Source organism: Nyctereutes procyonoides, unplaced genomic scaffold (genome assembly GCF_905146905.1).
Source record: "Nyctereutes procyonoides isolate TBG_1078 unplaced genomic scaffold, NYPRO_anot_genome, whole genome shotgun sequence".
Classification (NCBI taxonomy): Eukaryota; Metazoa; Chordata; class Mammalia; order Carnivora; family Canidae; genus Nyctereutes; species Nyctereutes procyonoides.
In genome coordinates this window covers 25,380,002-25,397,442 of record NW_026575047.1, presented here as the reverse complement: position 1 = coordinate 25,397,442, position 17,441 = coordinate 25,380,002, and the positions used below count along the sequence as shown (strand labels likewise).

Here is a 17,441-nt window from a genome sequence, read left to right as displayed (position 1 = left end):
TGCCTAAAGTGTTAGTCTAGATTTTTTAAAAATTTATTTCAAAAACTGGAAGCTAATGTGTTGTCATTTCAGTCGATTTTTGTTCCAAATTCTATTGACTGTAATATATATACTCATTCTTTATTCCAGGTTGAAGAGGAAGAAAGGCAGATGCCTAAAAGAAAAAGAAAGAAGCATTATCCCTCCTCAGAAGATGAACTGGGTATTTAGAATATATATGTTCCTTTTTCAGACATCTTTGAAGATTGTATTATTTTTACATCCAAGATACTGTGCCAATATCACAGAAAATTTTTGAGAGTATTAATTGCTCACTTTTATAACTCTTGAGTCCAGTTTGTATCCAAACTGGCTTGCCACCTCCAGGGTCTTTTCTGAACTTGATTTAGAAACTACATTGTTATTACAGAAGATTCAACCCCTGGAATTCACACAAACCTAGGCTCCCTCTGACACCGTGCCTGGGACCCAGACAGATCCACCAAGTTCTTCATTTTATATCATCCCATGCCCCACAGAGCTAGTGAAGCACATCGTAAAGGTTCATGTAGTAGCCATTCTGTGCTTCGTACTGTTGGTTTTCCTATGGTCGATAACAGTGCCATCCAATATAACTTGCCACAATGATGAAAATGTTCTATATTTGTTTTGTCTAGTACAGTAGCCAATAGCCACATGTGACTCTTGAGCAGTTAAATGTCAATGTGAATGAAAGACTGGATTTATAATTGCATTCAATTTTTTTTTTAAGATTTTATTTATTTATTCATGAGAGACACCGAGAGAGAGAGAGAGAGAGAGAGAGAGAGGCAGAGACACAGGCAGAGGGAGGAGCAGGCTCCATGCAGGGAGCCCAACGCCGGACTCGATCCTGGGTCTCCAGGATTAGGCCCTGGGCTGAAGGCCTCACTAAACAGCTGAGTCACCAAGCTGCCCAGTTGCATTCAATTTTAATTTAAATTTCAACAGCCACATGTAGCTAATGGCTACCATATTGGATGGTACAGACTTATATTTTGATACCTGACACAAAGTACAATTGCAATAAAAAGTTATTGATATGTGAGAAAGAATGGAAAAAATGCTTTCCTTTTTTGCTTAGAAGCATGTAATTATTACTTAATTCTTGAGTTCATATTTTAGTTACTATCCATGTTATTTTATCCACATTCATAATGACTGTGAGTTAGGCATCATCACCATTTTAAAAGTAAAGAAATTAAGATTTGGCGAGGTTGTGACTTTATTCCCACCAAGTAAATCTGATTCATAACCCCTTGGTCTCAGTCACTAAGCCATACCTCCTAGGTGATAACTCATGCAGGAAGTTAAAAGTATCTCTGGGATCTCTTATAGGCCCTAAGCCCTTTCCATAGAATCTGCTGTTTAATTGGTGTCAGCTGAGCATTTGTGGCTTTTTATTTTATTTTTTTATATTTTATTTTTTACTTTTTTGGTTTTGCCAAGGCCACAGTCAAGTGTTCAGTGCTCAAATCACATGACACTAAATACATTTAGAATAACTTTTGGCTTCACTGTATCACAAGACTAAAAAAGAAGTCTTAAACTGTCTTAAAATAGAACTGTGCATTTCATTTTTCATTTAGCTTTTATTCCTTTGTGATTCTGTCCAAACTGATTTACAGATGATAATCCAGATGTCCTAGATTCCAAAATAGAAACAGCACAGAGGCAATGTTCTGAAACTGAACCACAAGATACAAAGGTATTTTTTTTCCACATATTAATTTAAGTTTTGGGGGTAACCTAATTGCATCACTGAACACTTATTATTCTTTTTCATTCTAGTATCCTTTTTACTCTATATTTCTCTATTATAAAAGGTATATTTTTTAGCATCCTGCAAAAGAAACAAATATTTTACTTTATAATTTTAAACCATAAGAGTAGTGTTAATATCATAGTTTATACAGAAACTTGCTCAGGTTTCTGTTCAGTGATGTCATTGATTTAAGGCTTCTAGATGTTTCCTTCCCAAGTGTTGTATGCTTTACCACAGATGTGTTTGCACCAAAACATCAAAATACGGTGATATATATTATTTTAAAATTTTAATACCCTGCCTTCTCTCTACTTTCTGTGCCTAAAATATAAGTAGTCCAAAGATTGGCCTCCCTCTTTGCCTTTTTTTCATATGATCTTATTTTCATCTAATGACTCAGGAAGGTGGCTCACAAACTTTTATTTCTGCCCCTACTCTATAGTCCCAGATTTTTGCATTTCCTGGTAGATACCTCTTGGGCATGCTTCCATTTTTGAGACTTGGTGCTGCTCATTGTGTATTCCAAACTAGCTCTATCTCCTTCTTCACTCTTTCCCTAATTTATTTTTTTCCACCATGTTTCCAAAGTGTTTAATTAAGTCAGCTTATAAAAATATATACAGTTGAATTCTAGCTTAGTAAAACCAGTTCAAAATCTCTGTTTTCTGCCAGTGACTGATGAACTAAATAAAAAGTAGTAGAAGAATTTTAACAACCAAGGAGGGAGTCATGTATCATCATGAATTTCAATTGGTTGTGGTGAAGGAAAGAAACCAGATTTTAACCCCATCCTTCCCCCTGCCTTATCTAGAACAAGAATCCTGAGACAATACTCCTAAATTTGGAGAGAGGCAGATTGAAGGGGGTCTCTTTTTATTTCCCCTTCAATTTCATGTAAGTTATTTAATGCTAAATTTAAGTAAAATATACCAGCAATTTTCACTAAAAAAATCACCTCTAGATAGATAATGTTTTCAGTGTTAAGATAGAATTCCAATTTTATATTTGTGTGTGTGTGTGTGTGTGTGTGTGTGTGTGTTCAATATACTATATTACTTTTACAGTACACTTTGGTATTTCATGCCGAAAATTTTTTCACCTAAGGGTGAATGATTTAACTGGTGAAAGATTATTACTCTAAATCAGCCCAGCTGTATACCCCCGAAATTCCTTTAGTCACTTTCTTCCTTATCCCTTCCCCCAATCCCCTCCTTCACCACCCAACAAAGAAAAGAAATCTGTTGCAAACTCCTATCAGTTCCTTCTCTGGAGTTTCTCTCAAAGACAAAATTTAGGTTGAGGGAGGAAAAGAGTGATTTCTATGTTGCAGGGAAAAAAATAATGCCTTTGTTGCTTTATAGTTAAGCTTTATCTCATGCTGTCCTACCTTCAGAATTTGTATCTCTTTGTATGCCTCACTAGCCACGGAATAGTTGCTTTTTAAAAATTCTGCAACAAACTTGTTAAAAAAAAAAAAACACTAGAAAATTGTTTTTGAAATAGAAAGCAAAACTTTGGGGAGGACAAGTGGAGACAGGGCTAAGCTTGTTCAACTTAAGAAGTCTTATTCAACTTCTCCACAGGAGGAGAACGCTGGAGATTTGGAAGAATTCTCTAAAACAAGTTCTAAGACAAACAGCACTGCTTCAAGGGCCATGGATGAAAAAGGTGAGTAATATACGGACTTAGATAAATTGTTAAGACAAGACTAACCTTTCATCAGGCTTTGCAGCCTAAAGCACAGCTGACTAATTTGCCATCCCTGGAGAATATACTTCATACCCACAGGGCTTGGAGATCATTTGGAATTGGGATCTTAAGTCGACCCAAAGTGTGCTTATCAGTTAGCCAGACTTCTGCTTATTAACTTGCGTGGTGTAGGCCCTGCAGATGGTGTGTGTGTGCTCCTGCCTGTGTGACTGGGACCGCTCAGGCCACCTGGGCAGGTATGCCAATGCGGCTGACTGTGGTCCCCAGCCCTGAGCTGAGCTCTGCTGTCTCTGCAGATGAATACAGCAGCGGCGAAGCTGCTAGTGAAAAGATGGAGCAGAATGACGATGACAACATGAAGTCTCAGGAGGTAAGGGATGTCTTGCGTTCTTCCTGTTCAGGTAGTTGAATACTAATGACAAATAAAATGCATTAAATGCTATTACCCAAAGTCTTTGTCAAATGCTTTTGAAGTAGTTCATTTTTTTTAGTGCAGTGGGATAGCCATTTCATACTGTGCATTTTATCAGTGTCAGTTTGATTAATTTTGTTCTATTCATTTTTATTTCATCCCAACATTTATATTAGACCTATTTCTGTCAAGACCACATAGGACCAGGGACACCTGGGTGGCTAAGCAGTTGAGCGTCTGTCTTTGGCTCAGGGCATGATCCAGGGTTCCAGGATTGAGTGCCACATTGGGCTCCCTACAGGGAGCCTGCTTCTCCCTCTGCCTATGTCTCTGCCTCTCTCTCTCTCTCTCTCTCTCATGAATGAATAAATAAAATCTTAAAAAAAAAAAAAAAAAGACCACATAGGATCAGCCCAGAGCTGTACCTCAGTGTTGAAGTCCCGTTCCTGTCCTGGCAGCAGGGCATGGCCAAGCCAGGCACATGTTTAGGTCAGAGAACAGAGCTGCTGAGCCCTAGAGTCTGGACAGGACTAAACGGAAGCAGCACAACAGAGTGTGCAGAAGGTCCGCAGCAGGTGCCCAGTGCCAAGTGGGGGATTCCTGGGTGGCTGCAAAAGCAGGCCAGTCTCTGGCCCTGCCCCACCCCTGCCTTAGGGGATGTGCAGACAGGCCCAGTGAGGGATGGAATCCACTGGCCTGAAACAAGCCCAGAAATTGAGGGAAACAACCTGTACCCCAACCACATCTAGATAACCATTACCAAAGTTTGCCTGTCTGACACAATCGTCTTTTTTTTTTTTTTTTCAGATTCTGTTTAAATTCAGGTTAACATATACCACATTATTAGTTTCAGAGGTAGAATTTAGTGATTCATCAGTTACATATAACACCCAGCACTCATCATGTCCCATGCCCTCCTCAGTGCCCATCCCCAGGAACCCCATCCCCCTACCCACCTCCCCTCCAGCAACCCTCAGTTTGTTTCCTAGAGTTAAGAGTCTATTCTGGTTTGCCTCCCTCTCTGTTTTTATCGTACTTACTTCATTTTTCCTTCCCTTTCCCTATGTTTATTAGTTTTGTTTCTTAAATTCCACTTAATATACTTTTTTTTAATAGTTCTTTTTTGTTTTCTCACACTTCTGTATGAGAAGTTCAGTGGCCTCTTTTATTTTTCATAAGGGATAACATTTGGTCACCAGTGACTAAGACTAAATCCGCATTTAAATGTACATGCATACCGATTGCAGAAGTCAAAGCTGATATGGAGCACTCACTTCTACTTCATCTCATTCCTCACTACTGCGTGGATATGGTTCTCAGTGTTTATCAGCTGACGGAATACACTGAGAAATGAAGCGTGAAGTCATGTATTGTTTAAGTGACAGAGCTAGGATCTGAGCCCTCGTAGGAGGAAACACTAAATCTCATTTTGAAATCTTTTATTGCTCTTTTGTTTTTTTTCCTTTACCCCTTAGGAAGATCAGCCAGTAATTATTAAAAGGAAAAGAGGAAGACCTCGTAAACACCCCGTAGAAACCATGTTAAAAACAAGTAGGTGTTTGTTATGTTTCAGTTCACATGCAAGACATTTTCAGGGGCGAATAGCTGGCTTGGTGGGTAGAGCGTGCACCTCTTGATCGGAGAGTCATGAGTTCAGCACCACGTTAATGTGGAGCCTACTTTTAAAAAAAATTTAAAAAGACATTTCCAAACTGGTTTTCTAAGTGAGATTTTTATTTTTTACTTTTTAGAAGAGGACTGCAAAACAGATACTGGCACCGTCAATGTGAGTAATTGCAACAGATAGGAACTCTGGAAGTGTTTGCCCTTGACCTGGATAGTGTATACGGCAGGATTTCTATTTTGTATTCCTTTCGTTTTTTAAATATTTGAAAAACATTAAAAGAATACCTTAAATAAAACACTGAATAACCATTTAAATAATATTTCAAGTACTAATATTTTTACATAAATATACTGTTCTTTAATCTGATCCCATCCTCATATGTGAGTTTGCTTATATAAAAATTATCTAGGGACTTCCCTTCTTGTGGTCAATCTTGATTAATACATGAAAATAGTTGTGTTATGTGATTTTTAGGTAATGGCTTTCTTTATGGAAACCTGAAGTGTGTCTTACCTGTTACTACTCTCTCTGGAGTTTCTTTCATAATAAAATATACACTTGATTTTGATTCAGGAAAATCCTCCATGACACTTCATCTTTTTAAACATTCTTCGTTTTTGACCCTAAAGCATATAGTCTACAAAATCATTCTATCAAGACTTCATTACATGAGTTTCAATGACAGCACTGTTAGAAGGTCAAACATATGGCAGTGTTCTACCAACAGCTAATGAGGTCCAAGCCTCAGCTCTGCCACTTACTCCCAGAACTGTGACACTGGGCTAATCTTGTGACCCCCTTGAAACCCCTATTTCCTTGAATATAAAGTAGTGTAATGATATCTGTAAGTACTACAGTACTTACCTCCATAGAATTATTACAGAACAGCAAAACCAAAGTGCCATAGGTCAATGCATTTACCAGCATGTAAGACAGTTTGCCAGATTTGGGGAATACTAATGATGGTCATGCCATGTCACCTCCCATGCTCATCTCCCAGTGTCACAGGAGAGTGGCTGGAGAAGAGGCTTGTGGCAGCCCAATTCTCCTTTGGAAAGACCATGTGTTCAGAAGCAGGGCATCCATTTTTGCTTGGTGTTTTTTACGGCAAAAGATAGGTTCCGAATACTCTGCCTGCATAATGATGATCCTCCCTTACATAATTAATGACTTCTTTGTGATGATGACTAACTACTGACTTCAGTTTTTTGTTTGTTTAAATTTAGGTAGAACAGTCTTCACCTGGCAGCAAACCAAAATTAACACAGACAGGTGTGTACCTAGAGCATTGCTCTGCATGTGATCTAAGGAAGGGGCAAGGGCGGCTGACAGTTGGGGAAGGTTTTAGAGTTTCATTCTCAATGAAGTAGGTTAAAACGGTTGTTCTTGTAGACATACAAGACTATAGCCATTGCCTTTTCTTGTGATCTGAACCCTTCTTGGTTTTAGAAGTCTCCAGGAAGCCTCCAAAGAGGAGGGGGAAGGCAACAGAAAGTACAGTAGGGACTGCACTGGGGTGTCCAAACCCTAATTTACTGGATATGTTTAAAGGAGAAATAGATCAGCCTAGAGACCAGACCATCTTACTGGGAAGACAGGAATTTACTCAAGAGCCTATTGTTCTCAGAAGAATTTTGAAAGCAGCCTGTGTAGCTTCTAGAGCCAGAATGCAAGAGATAAAACTGTTTGAATTATTTTTGTCCTCATTCCAAGGAGAAAAATAGTCCCAAAATGTTGATACTGATTGGCTGTGGGTAGTGGGATAATGGGAACATTCTGTGTTGTTACTATTGCTTGAATTCTCCAGAATTTTTACAGTGTGTGTTTATTAATTTCATTGTTAAAATTTTTTTATGTAAAAACAACAAGATTGGGGTGCCTGGGTGGCTCATCAATTACGCATCCGACTCTTGATTTTGGTTCAGATCCTGATCTCAGGGTTGTGAGATGGAGTCCCAAGTCAGGCTCCAGGGCTCAGCAGGGAATCTGCTTGAGATTCTTTCTCTCCCCCTTTCCCACCTTTCCACACCCATGTGCTCTCATGAATGTGCTTTCTCTCTCTCAAATAGAACCTTTAAAAAAAAAAAGTAATAAGACCTTTTGGTGGGTTTTAAAGGGTTGACATAGGCAAAAAACATGAATGTGACAACTCTGTTGGGTAAAACAAATAGCTGATTAGATCAGAAAAGTACAAAAAAAAAGTACATAATCAAGGTAAAGCAAATATGTAATTTAGAAACCTCCACATTGAACTATGTGTGATCTTGTGATTGTATTTCAGTTTTTCTTGTCTCTTGGAGAATTAAGGCTGATTTATTATTTTTTCTACAAGGGGAGAGTTTGCTTATGTTTGGTTTTTAACAGTTTTTATTCCTAATGTTATAATATTTTGAATCCATACAACAAGAAACCTTTATAATTTGAATGTCCTTTAAAGACTCTAATTTGAGCTGTGTAGTTATGTTTTGGTGGTGTTTAGCAGTGATTTTCTGAGTCTGGGTAATGATGACCAGTTATGACAGGCTCCTTCACTGTCAGCCTTCTTGGTATAATGTTTCCATCCGCATCAGTGTACTGAACTTGCAAAAAGGATGAATGTGGACCTCACCACCAACGAGAAGTACCTTTGGGTTATCTGTCAGGTGTCCAGTGAGCATCCCCATAACTTTAACTTCAAACAGTGCATTAAACTAAATATTCTTTTCTGATACATTGTCAGAAAACTGTAACATCCACAGAAAGCAAATATATAAAGCATAGGCATACACAACCTACAATAGGCTTATAATATATACTTTTCTAATAGCTCTGATGTAACTTATAGTCAAAAGAATTCCAGCTACCGCACTACTTATTAGTTATGTGACTGAAGAAATTATTATTATTATTATTATTATTATTATTATTTTTAAAGATTTTATTTATTCATGAGAGACCCAGAGAGAGAGAGGGAGAGGCAGAGACACAGGCAGAGTGAGAAGCAGGCTCCATGCAAGGAGCCTGACGTGAGACTCGACCTGGGGTCTTCAGGATCACGCCCGGGGCTAAAGGTGGCGCTGAACCCCTGAGCCACCCAGGCTGCCCTGAAGAAATTATTTAAATCAAATTACTTGAACCTTTTTTTTCCTAATTATAAAACAGGGGTTGTAATAGAAAGAGAGCTACATTGAGATATCATTATGGTTTGTAATCCTGACCTGCAAGTCCTGGTAAGATTTGAGGGCTCCCTAGTTGCCCCTCCTTGATCTGAAAGGGACCATACAGGTAACCCATGTTTTTATCTTATGGATGAAAACCTGAGGTTTGAGGAATTTAAGTAATTTTCCCAGATTGCATAGGTTATTTATGACAAGTCTGAAATGTGCGCATTTGGAGGTTCTGACTTGTAATTGAGTGTACTTTCTGCTAGGTATTATTCTTATCTGATACAAAATAATGCTATATTGTTGAACAATGCTTTAATCAGCACTGGTACATTCAGAGACAACAAGCCAGGCTGTTGAAAGTTAATTTTACACTAAGAGAGTATTAATGCAGACATTTTCGTTTTCTTAAAGATGAGTCCAATAAAGAAACCACTACCCCACAAGAAAGAAGTATGAGCAACGTAAGTGTCAATTTTCTTATCAAAGTATGTCTTTTAGGAATAAACTTAGTAAATGTTCACTTAACCATCCTTTCGGTTTTAATTTTACTGCTTCTAGGATGATGGCGAAGAAAAAACAGTAGCAAATGTGCGTCGGAGAGGAAGAAAGCCCAAGCGTTCGCTCACTCTGTCAGATGATGCTGGTATGTTTCTGACACATTCTTAATTGTGGAGTCTTATCATTTCAAAATCACCTTTTTAAGAGTTTTTCTCTACACGAAGAAAAATCCAGTGGGGCACAGCTAGTATTAATATTACATAAATATGTGTGAAATGGCTCTAATCCCATGTCAGAAATGGTACATCCCAGATGCTTTTTTGAGTACATGTGAATTTTTCATGAATGCTGGCTGTGAACTGCCTAAGTAAACTATCCCAAATGTGTTTGAGATTAAGTTAAACAGTTGTGAATTGCAAGTGCTGAAACAAAAGGAAATGGAAAAGCACTTCTTCTGCCTCCAAGTCCCTAATATCCTACATCCTACACTCCATGACTCTCCTTTGGAAGTGTCTTGGGGAATTGTACAGTCCAGGTGTTACCCTTCTATTTGAACAGAATCTTCAGAACCAGAAAGAAAACGCCAGAAATCAGTTTCTGAAGCCACTGAGGACAAGAAAGACCAGGAGTCTGAGGAAGAAGAGGAAGAGGAGGAAGAGGATGAGCCCTCAGGAGCCACCACAAGATCCACCACCAGATCAGAGGCTCAGAGGTAATGGGGGCAACGGAGAGATTCTAAAGGCCTTCACCGACTTCTCCATCAGAAGGCAGCTTTGGATTTCATGGTATTCTCTTTTCGTTGACTCACACATGCCACAGTGTAAGCCATTTCCTTCTGTTTTTATCTTCAGCAGAGAGCACATGTTCTTAGCCCTTGGACTAGTTCTTCATGGAGAAACCCACCTTCCATCTTAAACAATTGTTGAGGATCATATCAGAGTCTGCCAGGTTCTAAATACCTGTTTGGTAGAACTCATTTAGTTCCTGTACAGATATTTATTGAGCCTCAGTAGGAGTCTCAGATACTATGCTGGGCCCATGGGTGAAAGCAGACCCTGTGTACAATATAGTTCCTACATGCAGCATGCTCAGTTCCAGTGTGAGGGACAAGGCAGGTGTACCTATGCATGTAATCAGTGCTGTGGTATAGGGTGACCATGTGAAATTGCCCATATGTGACCATTTTTTACTAACAGAACTTAATCTCATGTTTCCCAAAATTTATTCTCCCAAATCTTAGTATAGCCAGAAGTCCCTGGAAAAAAGTGTCATGGTCAGATGAGTTTTAGGAATGCCAGTGAATTCCTTCTCCTGAACTTCGTAAATCACAGTGCATGTTAAAATATTAAGGGCTCAGTATAGTCCTAAAGGAAACAAACCTGTTTAACTTTGTCTGAACAAACATTTGCCAATTATACCCCCACCCACTCCCATTAATATCAACCAGTATTTTCCCCACAGCACATTTTGAGACATGTTGCATCTTTTAGTCTATTAACTTACTCAAGCAAGAATATTTTCCATTTTCAAAGTGATTCACAAGCTGTTAATCTTGGTATCATCTTCTGTCATTTCATTACCCAAGATTAATCAAAATTTCACCGACGTTCATTTCAAGAATATCACTTATTACACCTGTCACCACATTGGGGTTTTTTCCCCGTTTTTTAATATTTTTTATTGAAGTTTGATTTGCCAGTATATAGTATAACACCCAGTGTTCATCCCGTCAAGTGCCCCCCTCAGTACCCATCACCCAGTTACCCCGTCCCCCCACCCACCTCCCCTTCCACTACCCTTTGTTCATTTCCCAGAGTTAGAAGTCTCTCATGTTTTTTCACCCTCTAATTTTTCCCACTCATTTTCCCTCCTTTCCCCTACAATTCCTTTCACTATTTCTTATATTCCCCATATGAGTGAAATCATATGGGGAATCCCTGGGTGGTTCAGCGGTTTAGCGCCTGCCTTTGGCCCAGGGTGTGATCCTGGAGACCAGGGATCGAATCCCATGTCAGGTTCCCTGCATGGAACCTGTTTCTCTCACTGCCTGTGTCTCTGCCTCCCTCTCTCTCTCTCTCTCTCTCTCTCTCTCTCTGTCTCTCATGAATAAATCTTAAAAAAAAAAAAAAAAAGAAAAGGAAACCATATGATGATTGTCCTCTAATTGGCTTACTTCACTCAGCATAATACCCTCCAGTTCCATCCATGTCAAAGCAAATGGTGGGTATACATCCTTTCTAATGGCTGAGTAATATTCCATTGTATACATAGACCACAGCTGCTTATTCATTCATCTATCTAAGGACATCGACCTGTCACCACATTGTAACAGTAATAGTGTCTTGTGTTTATATAAAGACTTAAAATCAATCTATTTCTGCTTATTCCACATTGCATTTTATTAGTCATTCATACCACGGTTTGATTTCTGAGAGTCAGGTTTTAGGGCCACAGGACTTTAGGAGCTCACACAAGCTGAAGGTAAGATAGTAGTCTTATACTTGTTTTTTTTAGGTGGAGCACCTCAGATAAATAGAAGAGAAAGAATCAAATTTCCTGCTGATGGGAGAAGGTGGGGGCGCTGCAGCACAGCACCCCTGCATTCGGTACAGATCCACCCCAGCACCACTGCCTCCCCCTTAAACATTGCAGAAAGATCACCCAGGAGAGTAGGGACCACCTCATACAAAGTTCTGTAGGCCTTCTTGCTGTCTTTGAGTGTCTAAAAGTAGTGGTCAGGTTTGCCTTTTAAAATTTGTTCTTTGCAAACAAATCTTACTTGACTTATACGATTCTTTCATCACCTAGACTGTCAGTGCCCTTCCTTAACATACCTTGAGAACTTTTAATTTACAACTGGATTCTTCTCTTATTGTAGATTCCTTGGCATCAGTTAGTTGACTCTAGGGCTCTTCCATCATCCTAGTTCGATTCTTGAGGGTGGTTGGGGTCTTCACGGGCTAGTGCTGCTGGCCCATCAGTGCCTCGCTGTCTGCTCACGTCTGCAGCAGCAGCTCCTCAGAAAGTATCTTTCTACGTGCAGGCTCCTCAGTAGCAGGGAAGTCCCCTCACTCTTCTCTTCCTTGTGTCCAGTGGAGGCTGGCCTCCCTGAGGAGTCTGCTCTACCACTTCTGCTCTTGGGGCTTCCCTACAGCATTTCCCTAAATATTTAAGGGCAGCTTCCAAGTCCTCTCTTATTTTAATCCCCATCATCATCCCTGTTTATTCTCCTGAATTTATGTGCTCCCCTTTCTAAGGCAGCACATGGTCTGCACAAAGCATGTGGGCTAATGAACTCAGAAGAGGATTGCCCCACCCTATCCTGCAGGGTCTCAGCTGGACCCGCACGCCAGCTCAGCAAGTCTTTTCTCTTGGCCATTGCACTGGCAGGCCTGCTCTTCCATCCCCTGGTCCTCGAGTAGTCGACCACTTGGACCTGACCAGCTGGCCTTGTGAATTGTACTGCCTTGGCCCCTTCTCTGCTGCAGTGAGCACTTTGGGAATTGTCATCTTGTCAGCCAGTGTATTTTTTATCACAGAGTCCTCTTTGTCTAAATCATGATAAAATACTTTACACAGTAAAAGCAAAGACACAGTCACACAGACAGTCGTAGATGACATCAGATCTTCTTTTTACCAGCAGTCCAGAAAACCAACCATTTTCTGCTTTTCACCCCCATTCTCTGACTCTGACTCACCTACGAGGAGCCTCATCCTTTCTGAAGAGGCGCCGGGACTGGTCTGTTCAGTGTACCACTGCCCGGTGTTTCTGTAATCTGTTTCAGAAAGCATCATAGCAAGCCACCAGCATGTGCAACATCCACCCTTGGCAACCCAGAAACAATTTCCGCTAGAAATCGCCAAAAATTAGCAAAAGAGAAGTTCTCTACCAGCGAAAAAGTTAGTAAATCTCCCCCATTAGGAAGGTAAGTCCCTGCTTACACTTCAAGTCATTTTTAATCCCCTATGACTGTTTTTGGTACAGTAATGTTTTCTTCCCAAGTTCCTTTAGGATCTTTGTCTTGTCAGATAACTGTCTTCTGGGATCATTGGTTTCCCGAATGGAAACCTACTCCAAAAGGAATTGGAGGGGCTGCATAAGGCATGTCAGACCTCGCTTCACGCCCCCTCCCCACACACACTTGCCCTTGACCTTTGTGAGCGTTACATGCTGACTCCATCCACCAGGACCAAAGGCGAGGGGTGTTTCTTCCCAAGGGGTCACAGGTCTGAGTACTTGGCTAAACCAGCCCAGCATAGTCAGGCACCACACAGGCCAGAATCATTTGTTTTAGTCAGAGCATTGGGAGAGGTGATGGGGTCACAGTAAAATAGCCACTTCCAGCTCAGCCTCTGGCGGGGCTTCCACCCTCCACAGCCTCCTTAACCCTCCTGCTTCCCACAGGCTGCGCCCAGGCCTCCTTTGTGGCCTTGGCTCGTGCTGGTTCGTGAGTGCCCTTTCTACCAGCCGCCAGCGAGGCAGGCTCTGCTATCCTTCACCCTCCGTCCTCAGGAGGCCCCAGTGCTTCACTTCCTTCTCTGTCCGTCGTGCGGCACCTCTAGCCTGCCGTGCAGAGGCTGGTGGTATATGTATGCCCTCTCTGAACTACAAGCTTCTTCCTTTCTGTACATGAGAGCATCAACAGATAAAAGATTCTTCACAGTGCACAAAACTTGGACAGTCGATCTTCACAGCGTATGGATAATATATGTGTGTGTTACTATCCCCATGTCCCAGAGAGGGAAGCCGCTAAGGTGCCACGCATCCAATAAGGTGGATTCTCCCATTCCGTCCCCACTATGTGAAATGTTATATTTGTCCTCATTTTATAAGTGAGGGAATGAATCTCAAAAAGTTCTGGTCCCTATTTCTCATAATGGAATTGCAGACGAGTTGGGGAAACTCTTGCTGAGATGAAGATTCTGATTCTGTAGGTCTGGGATGGGGCCTGAGAGTCTGCATATCTAATAGCTCCCAGGTGATGCTGGTGCCAGTGGTCACAGACCTCACCTCGGGTGCAGGAGGGGGCTCACACGGCCGGGAAGAAGCATTCTGACTCAAAGCCGCTGTCCCTGCTACGTGGCATCTAGCACATAGCATGCCAACTGCTCGGTTGGTAGGTTCTCACCCAGTGGCCAGTGGCTTTCCCTGACTCGGCCTTAAATGGGAGATCAACAAGCACTGCTTTTTGGCCATTCTCAGCACAGGCGTATATGCTGGAACTGTGTCCTGTACAAGAGTGTGTGACCTGGTTTGTGTTTATTTACTTGTGCTCTCGAAGGAACAATAAGCAAGACAAGCAAAACATCTTATCCATGCAGCCCCATTGGACCATCTCCTGCAATTTTGATTTTCCAGGTCTTTTCCTTCATAGATAGAACCATGGCAGCTTGGCGACGTGTGCCTTGGTGCTAGGTACTGGGGAGAGGAAGAGGAGAAGCATTCTAGCAGGGGAGACATGTGTACATGACTTAGAAGCTTTTTTGGCACCACCTGGCTAAAACTATATCTTGTTGGAGTACAACCAGTGCTCACATGCTGCCGCTGTCACTGCAACATAATTCTCATAAACCAAATTTAATAGAAGTTATACCAATGGTATTTCCTATTGTGGTCTCTTTGAGAATTGTTTTAAAATAATGACTATAGCCTACAGTTGGAAAAAATCAACAGGTAAATCACAGTGGTAAGTGCTGTGGTGGAGACACAAAGTGCCTTGGGATTTCCAGAGAGTGGCTTGCTCCATGATGAGGAAGGTTTCCCATAAGGAGGAGTTGCTTTTGAACTGGAGCTTAAAGACAAGGGCGTTTGCTAGGTGGGAGGTGTGGGGTGATTCTCCAAAAACTCCCATGCATAAAATGCATAAAAATGTGAAAGAATGTCATGTGTTCGGGATTGGCAGGACCATAGTCCAGCATGGTGCAGAAGTCAGGGCAAATTATAAAGGACTTTGTGAAATCTTGGGATGACTTTATCCTGAAAGCATCAGATAGTTACGAGGAATATATGTGTAACAGATAAACAGGACAGTGACATGATTCATTGGGATTTCTGACAGATAATTCTGCTGGCAGATGGGAGAACGGGGATGGGCTAGGGGCAGGGTGATTGGCCAGAATGCTCCTCTGAAGTTCCCCTGCCTTTTTAACACTGCTGCCTCTCCTCAGTTGTATTGGCCCATGAGATGGGATTGGGCACCCACCCAGACGGAGTCCCCCATTCTGCTGTGCTCCTGCTCAGTAGCCTCAACTTGGGGCAATGCGTGAAGGACTGGCTGTTAATTGTTTTGTTTTGTTTTGTTTTTGCTAAAGATTTATTATTCATGAGAGACACACAAAGAGAGAGAGAGGCAGAGACACAGAGGGAGAAGCAGGCTCCATGCAGGGAGCCCAACGTGGGACTCGATCCCTGGTCTCCACGATCACACCCTGAGCTGAAGGCAGCACTAAACCGCTGAGCCATCCGGGCTGCCCTGTTAATTGTTTTCTAGCTCGAAGAACTAGGACCCAGAGAAGAAGGCAGATTTGAGCCAGGCTGGCCCTGGGAGTGTGACCGGGCCGGAACCAGAGTGCGGGTCTCCAAGCTCCTCCTGTTGTGCCCTGTGGATGTGGGGCTGGTTGCACATAACCAGTTAGCACTGCTCTTCTAGAGTCTTCTCTTCCTATATAAACATGACCTGGGTTTTCTCTCAGCTCTGAAGTTCAAAATTCTTCCCTTTTTTAAAGAACTCCCAAATTATGGAAGCCACTCCTGTCAGCTCTCACCACTGCCTTGACTTTTGTTTACTGCAGATCGAAGGCCCAGCTCTCCCCTTCCAGCAAGCGCAAGAGGGAAGCCAGCCCCCCGGAGCCCGGACTAGAGGCCAGCAGAGGGTGGAAGAAGCCCCTCCGAAGAAGGCCAAGCGGTAATCCTGGTCACCACCACCACCATGCCCCTGGCGTGTTGGAGACACAGGCGAGAGGAGAGAGTAAGCCTCGGGGCCAGAAGCTTTTTTTTTTTTTTAACCAGGGAAAGGACATGCATGTGCTGTAAGTTCCTAGGTGCAAGCTTTTTCTTGTTCTGTTTTAAACAGCTTTATAAACTATTGTTCATAGAAGATATTATGTACATTTATTTCAGATAAAGGAAAATAAGTTTACTTTGTATCTGAACTCAAAACAAAGTAGTTGTATATTTTAACATCTGAAATTGGGATTTCCCGATGTGACACATCACTAATGCAAACCCTTCCAGCCTATCAGACACCAGGCTGCCTACCGGTAATCTGTGTACAGTATATAAACATGTAAAAATAGGTTGTATTTTACTCTATGTATGATGCTAATCAATGAACACTTTATTTATTTTACAGAGAAAACTTATCTGTGAACTTTACTATATATCTGTTTATTTTATTTTATTATTTTTTTTAATAAAAAAAGGGTTTTAAATGCTATGCAGTCATTAGTAGAAACGTTTTAGGATGCTGCCTGCCTTGTTACTCTCTATGGTCTGGCAGGAAATACAGGATCTTCTCGCATGTATCCAAGTGAAGTAGTTTAGCTCAAGAAAGGGTCTGCATTGCTTCCCTGTTCACAGTTGTGACTTTTTTAAGAATGTAACTTGATTTTAGATTATGCTCACATCTGTGACTTTACTTCCAGCCCCACTGGCGTGAGAGGTTCTGGTTCAGGTAAAGTTACATCCTGTCACCTGCAGCAAAAACGCCTCTGTCGGTGTTCATCCGACGCCTCTGTGCTGTTCCGAGGCCTCCACTCGTTCTCTTTCCATGTTGTCCTTTTCAGTGAAGAGAAATGCATTGAGATTAGGTCACTCCTGTCTACTGAGCTTCAGGATTTTATGTTGTTTTATACACAATTATTTCATGATAGAAACTGGCTTTATTGCCGGATTTCTTTTTTAAACATATTTTAACTCCCATACGAACAAACTGTCCAACTTAAGTTTTTCATAAGATTAAATTTTTCTTAAGATCAAATTTGTCTCTAGCAATGATGTGATGAGTTGCCAAATAATTGAGATTATTTTAAAATGTTTTGTTCATATTGTTTTATAATTAAAATTTACATTCAGTGTGTGTGAATTTTTTTTGACTCTTAATGTAAGGTGGATATTTCTGTCATTTTACATGGTTTCTTACAAGATTTTATATATAAATTATAAAATGTTTCCAAAACTTGAGTGGTAAGAATTTTTTTTTTCTGTATTTTAAGTTTTCTCTCTGTGAAAACTACTTCCTCTCCAAATACTTGGTGTTAGAAATG

General features: G+C 41.1%; 1 protein-coding gene across 1 annotated transcript in view; it reads left to right on the top strand.

The window, feature by feature from the left end:
• BOD1L1 (biorientation of chromosomes in cell division 1 like 1) overlaps positions 1-16,209 on the top strand; it is a 54,036-nt gene extending 37,827 nt beyond the window's left edge. Inside the window, 12 exon segments of the mRNA XM_055326360.1 lie at positions 130-202; positions 1,647-1,726; positions 3,367-3,451; positions 3,790-3,863; positions 5,381-5,456; positions 5,657-5,691; positions 6,759-6,804; positions 9,090-9,139; positions 9,237-9,321; positions 9,735-9,888; positions 15,969-16,009; positions 16,012-16,209. Coding sequence (XP_055182335.1) covers positions 130-202; positions 1,647-1,726; positions 3,367-3,451; positions 3,790-3,863; positions 5,381-5,456; positions 5,657-5,691; positions 6,759-6,804; positions 9,090-9,139; positions 9,237-9,321; positions 9,735-9,888; positions 15,969-16,009; positions 16,012-16,085 — 873 coding nt within the window. The 3' untranslated portion in view covers positions 16,086-16,209.
• Positions 16,210-17,441: the final 1,232 nt, after the last annotated feature.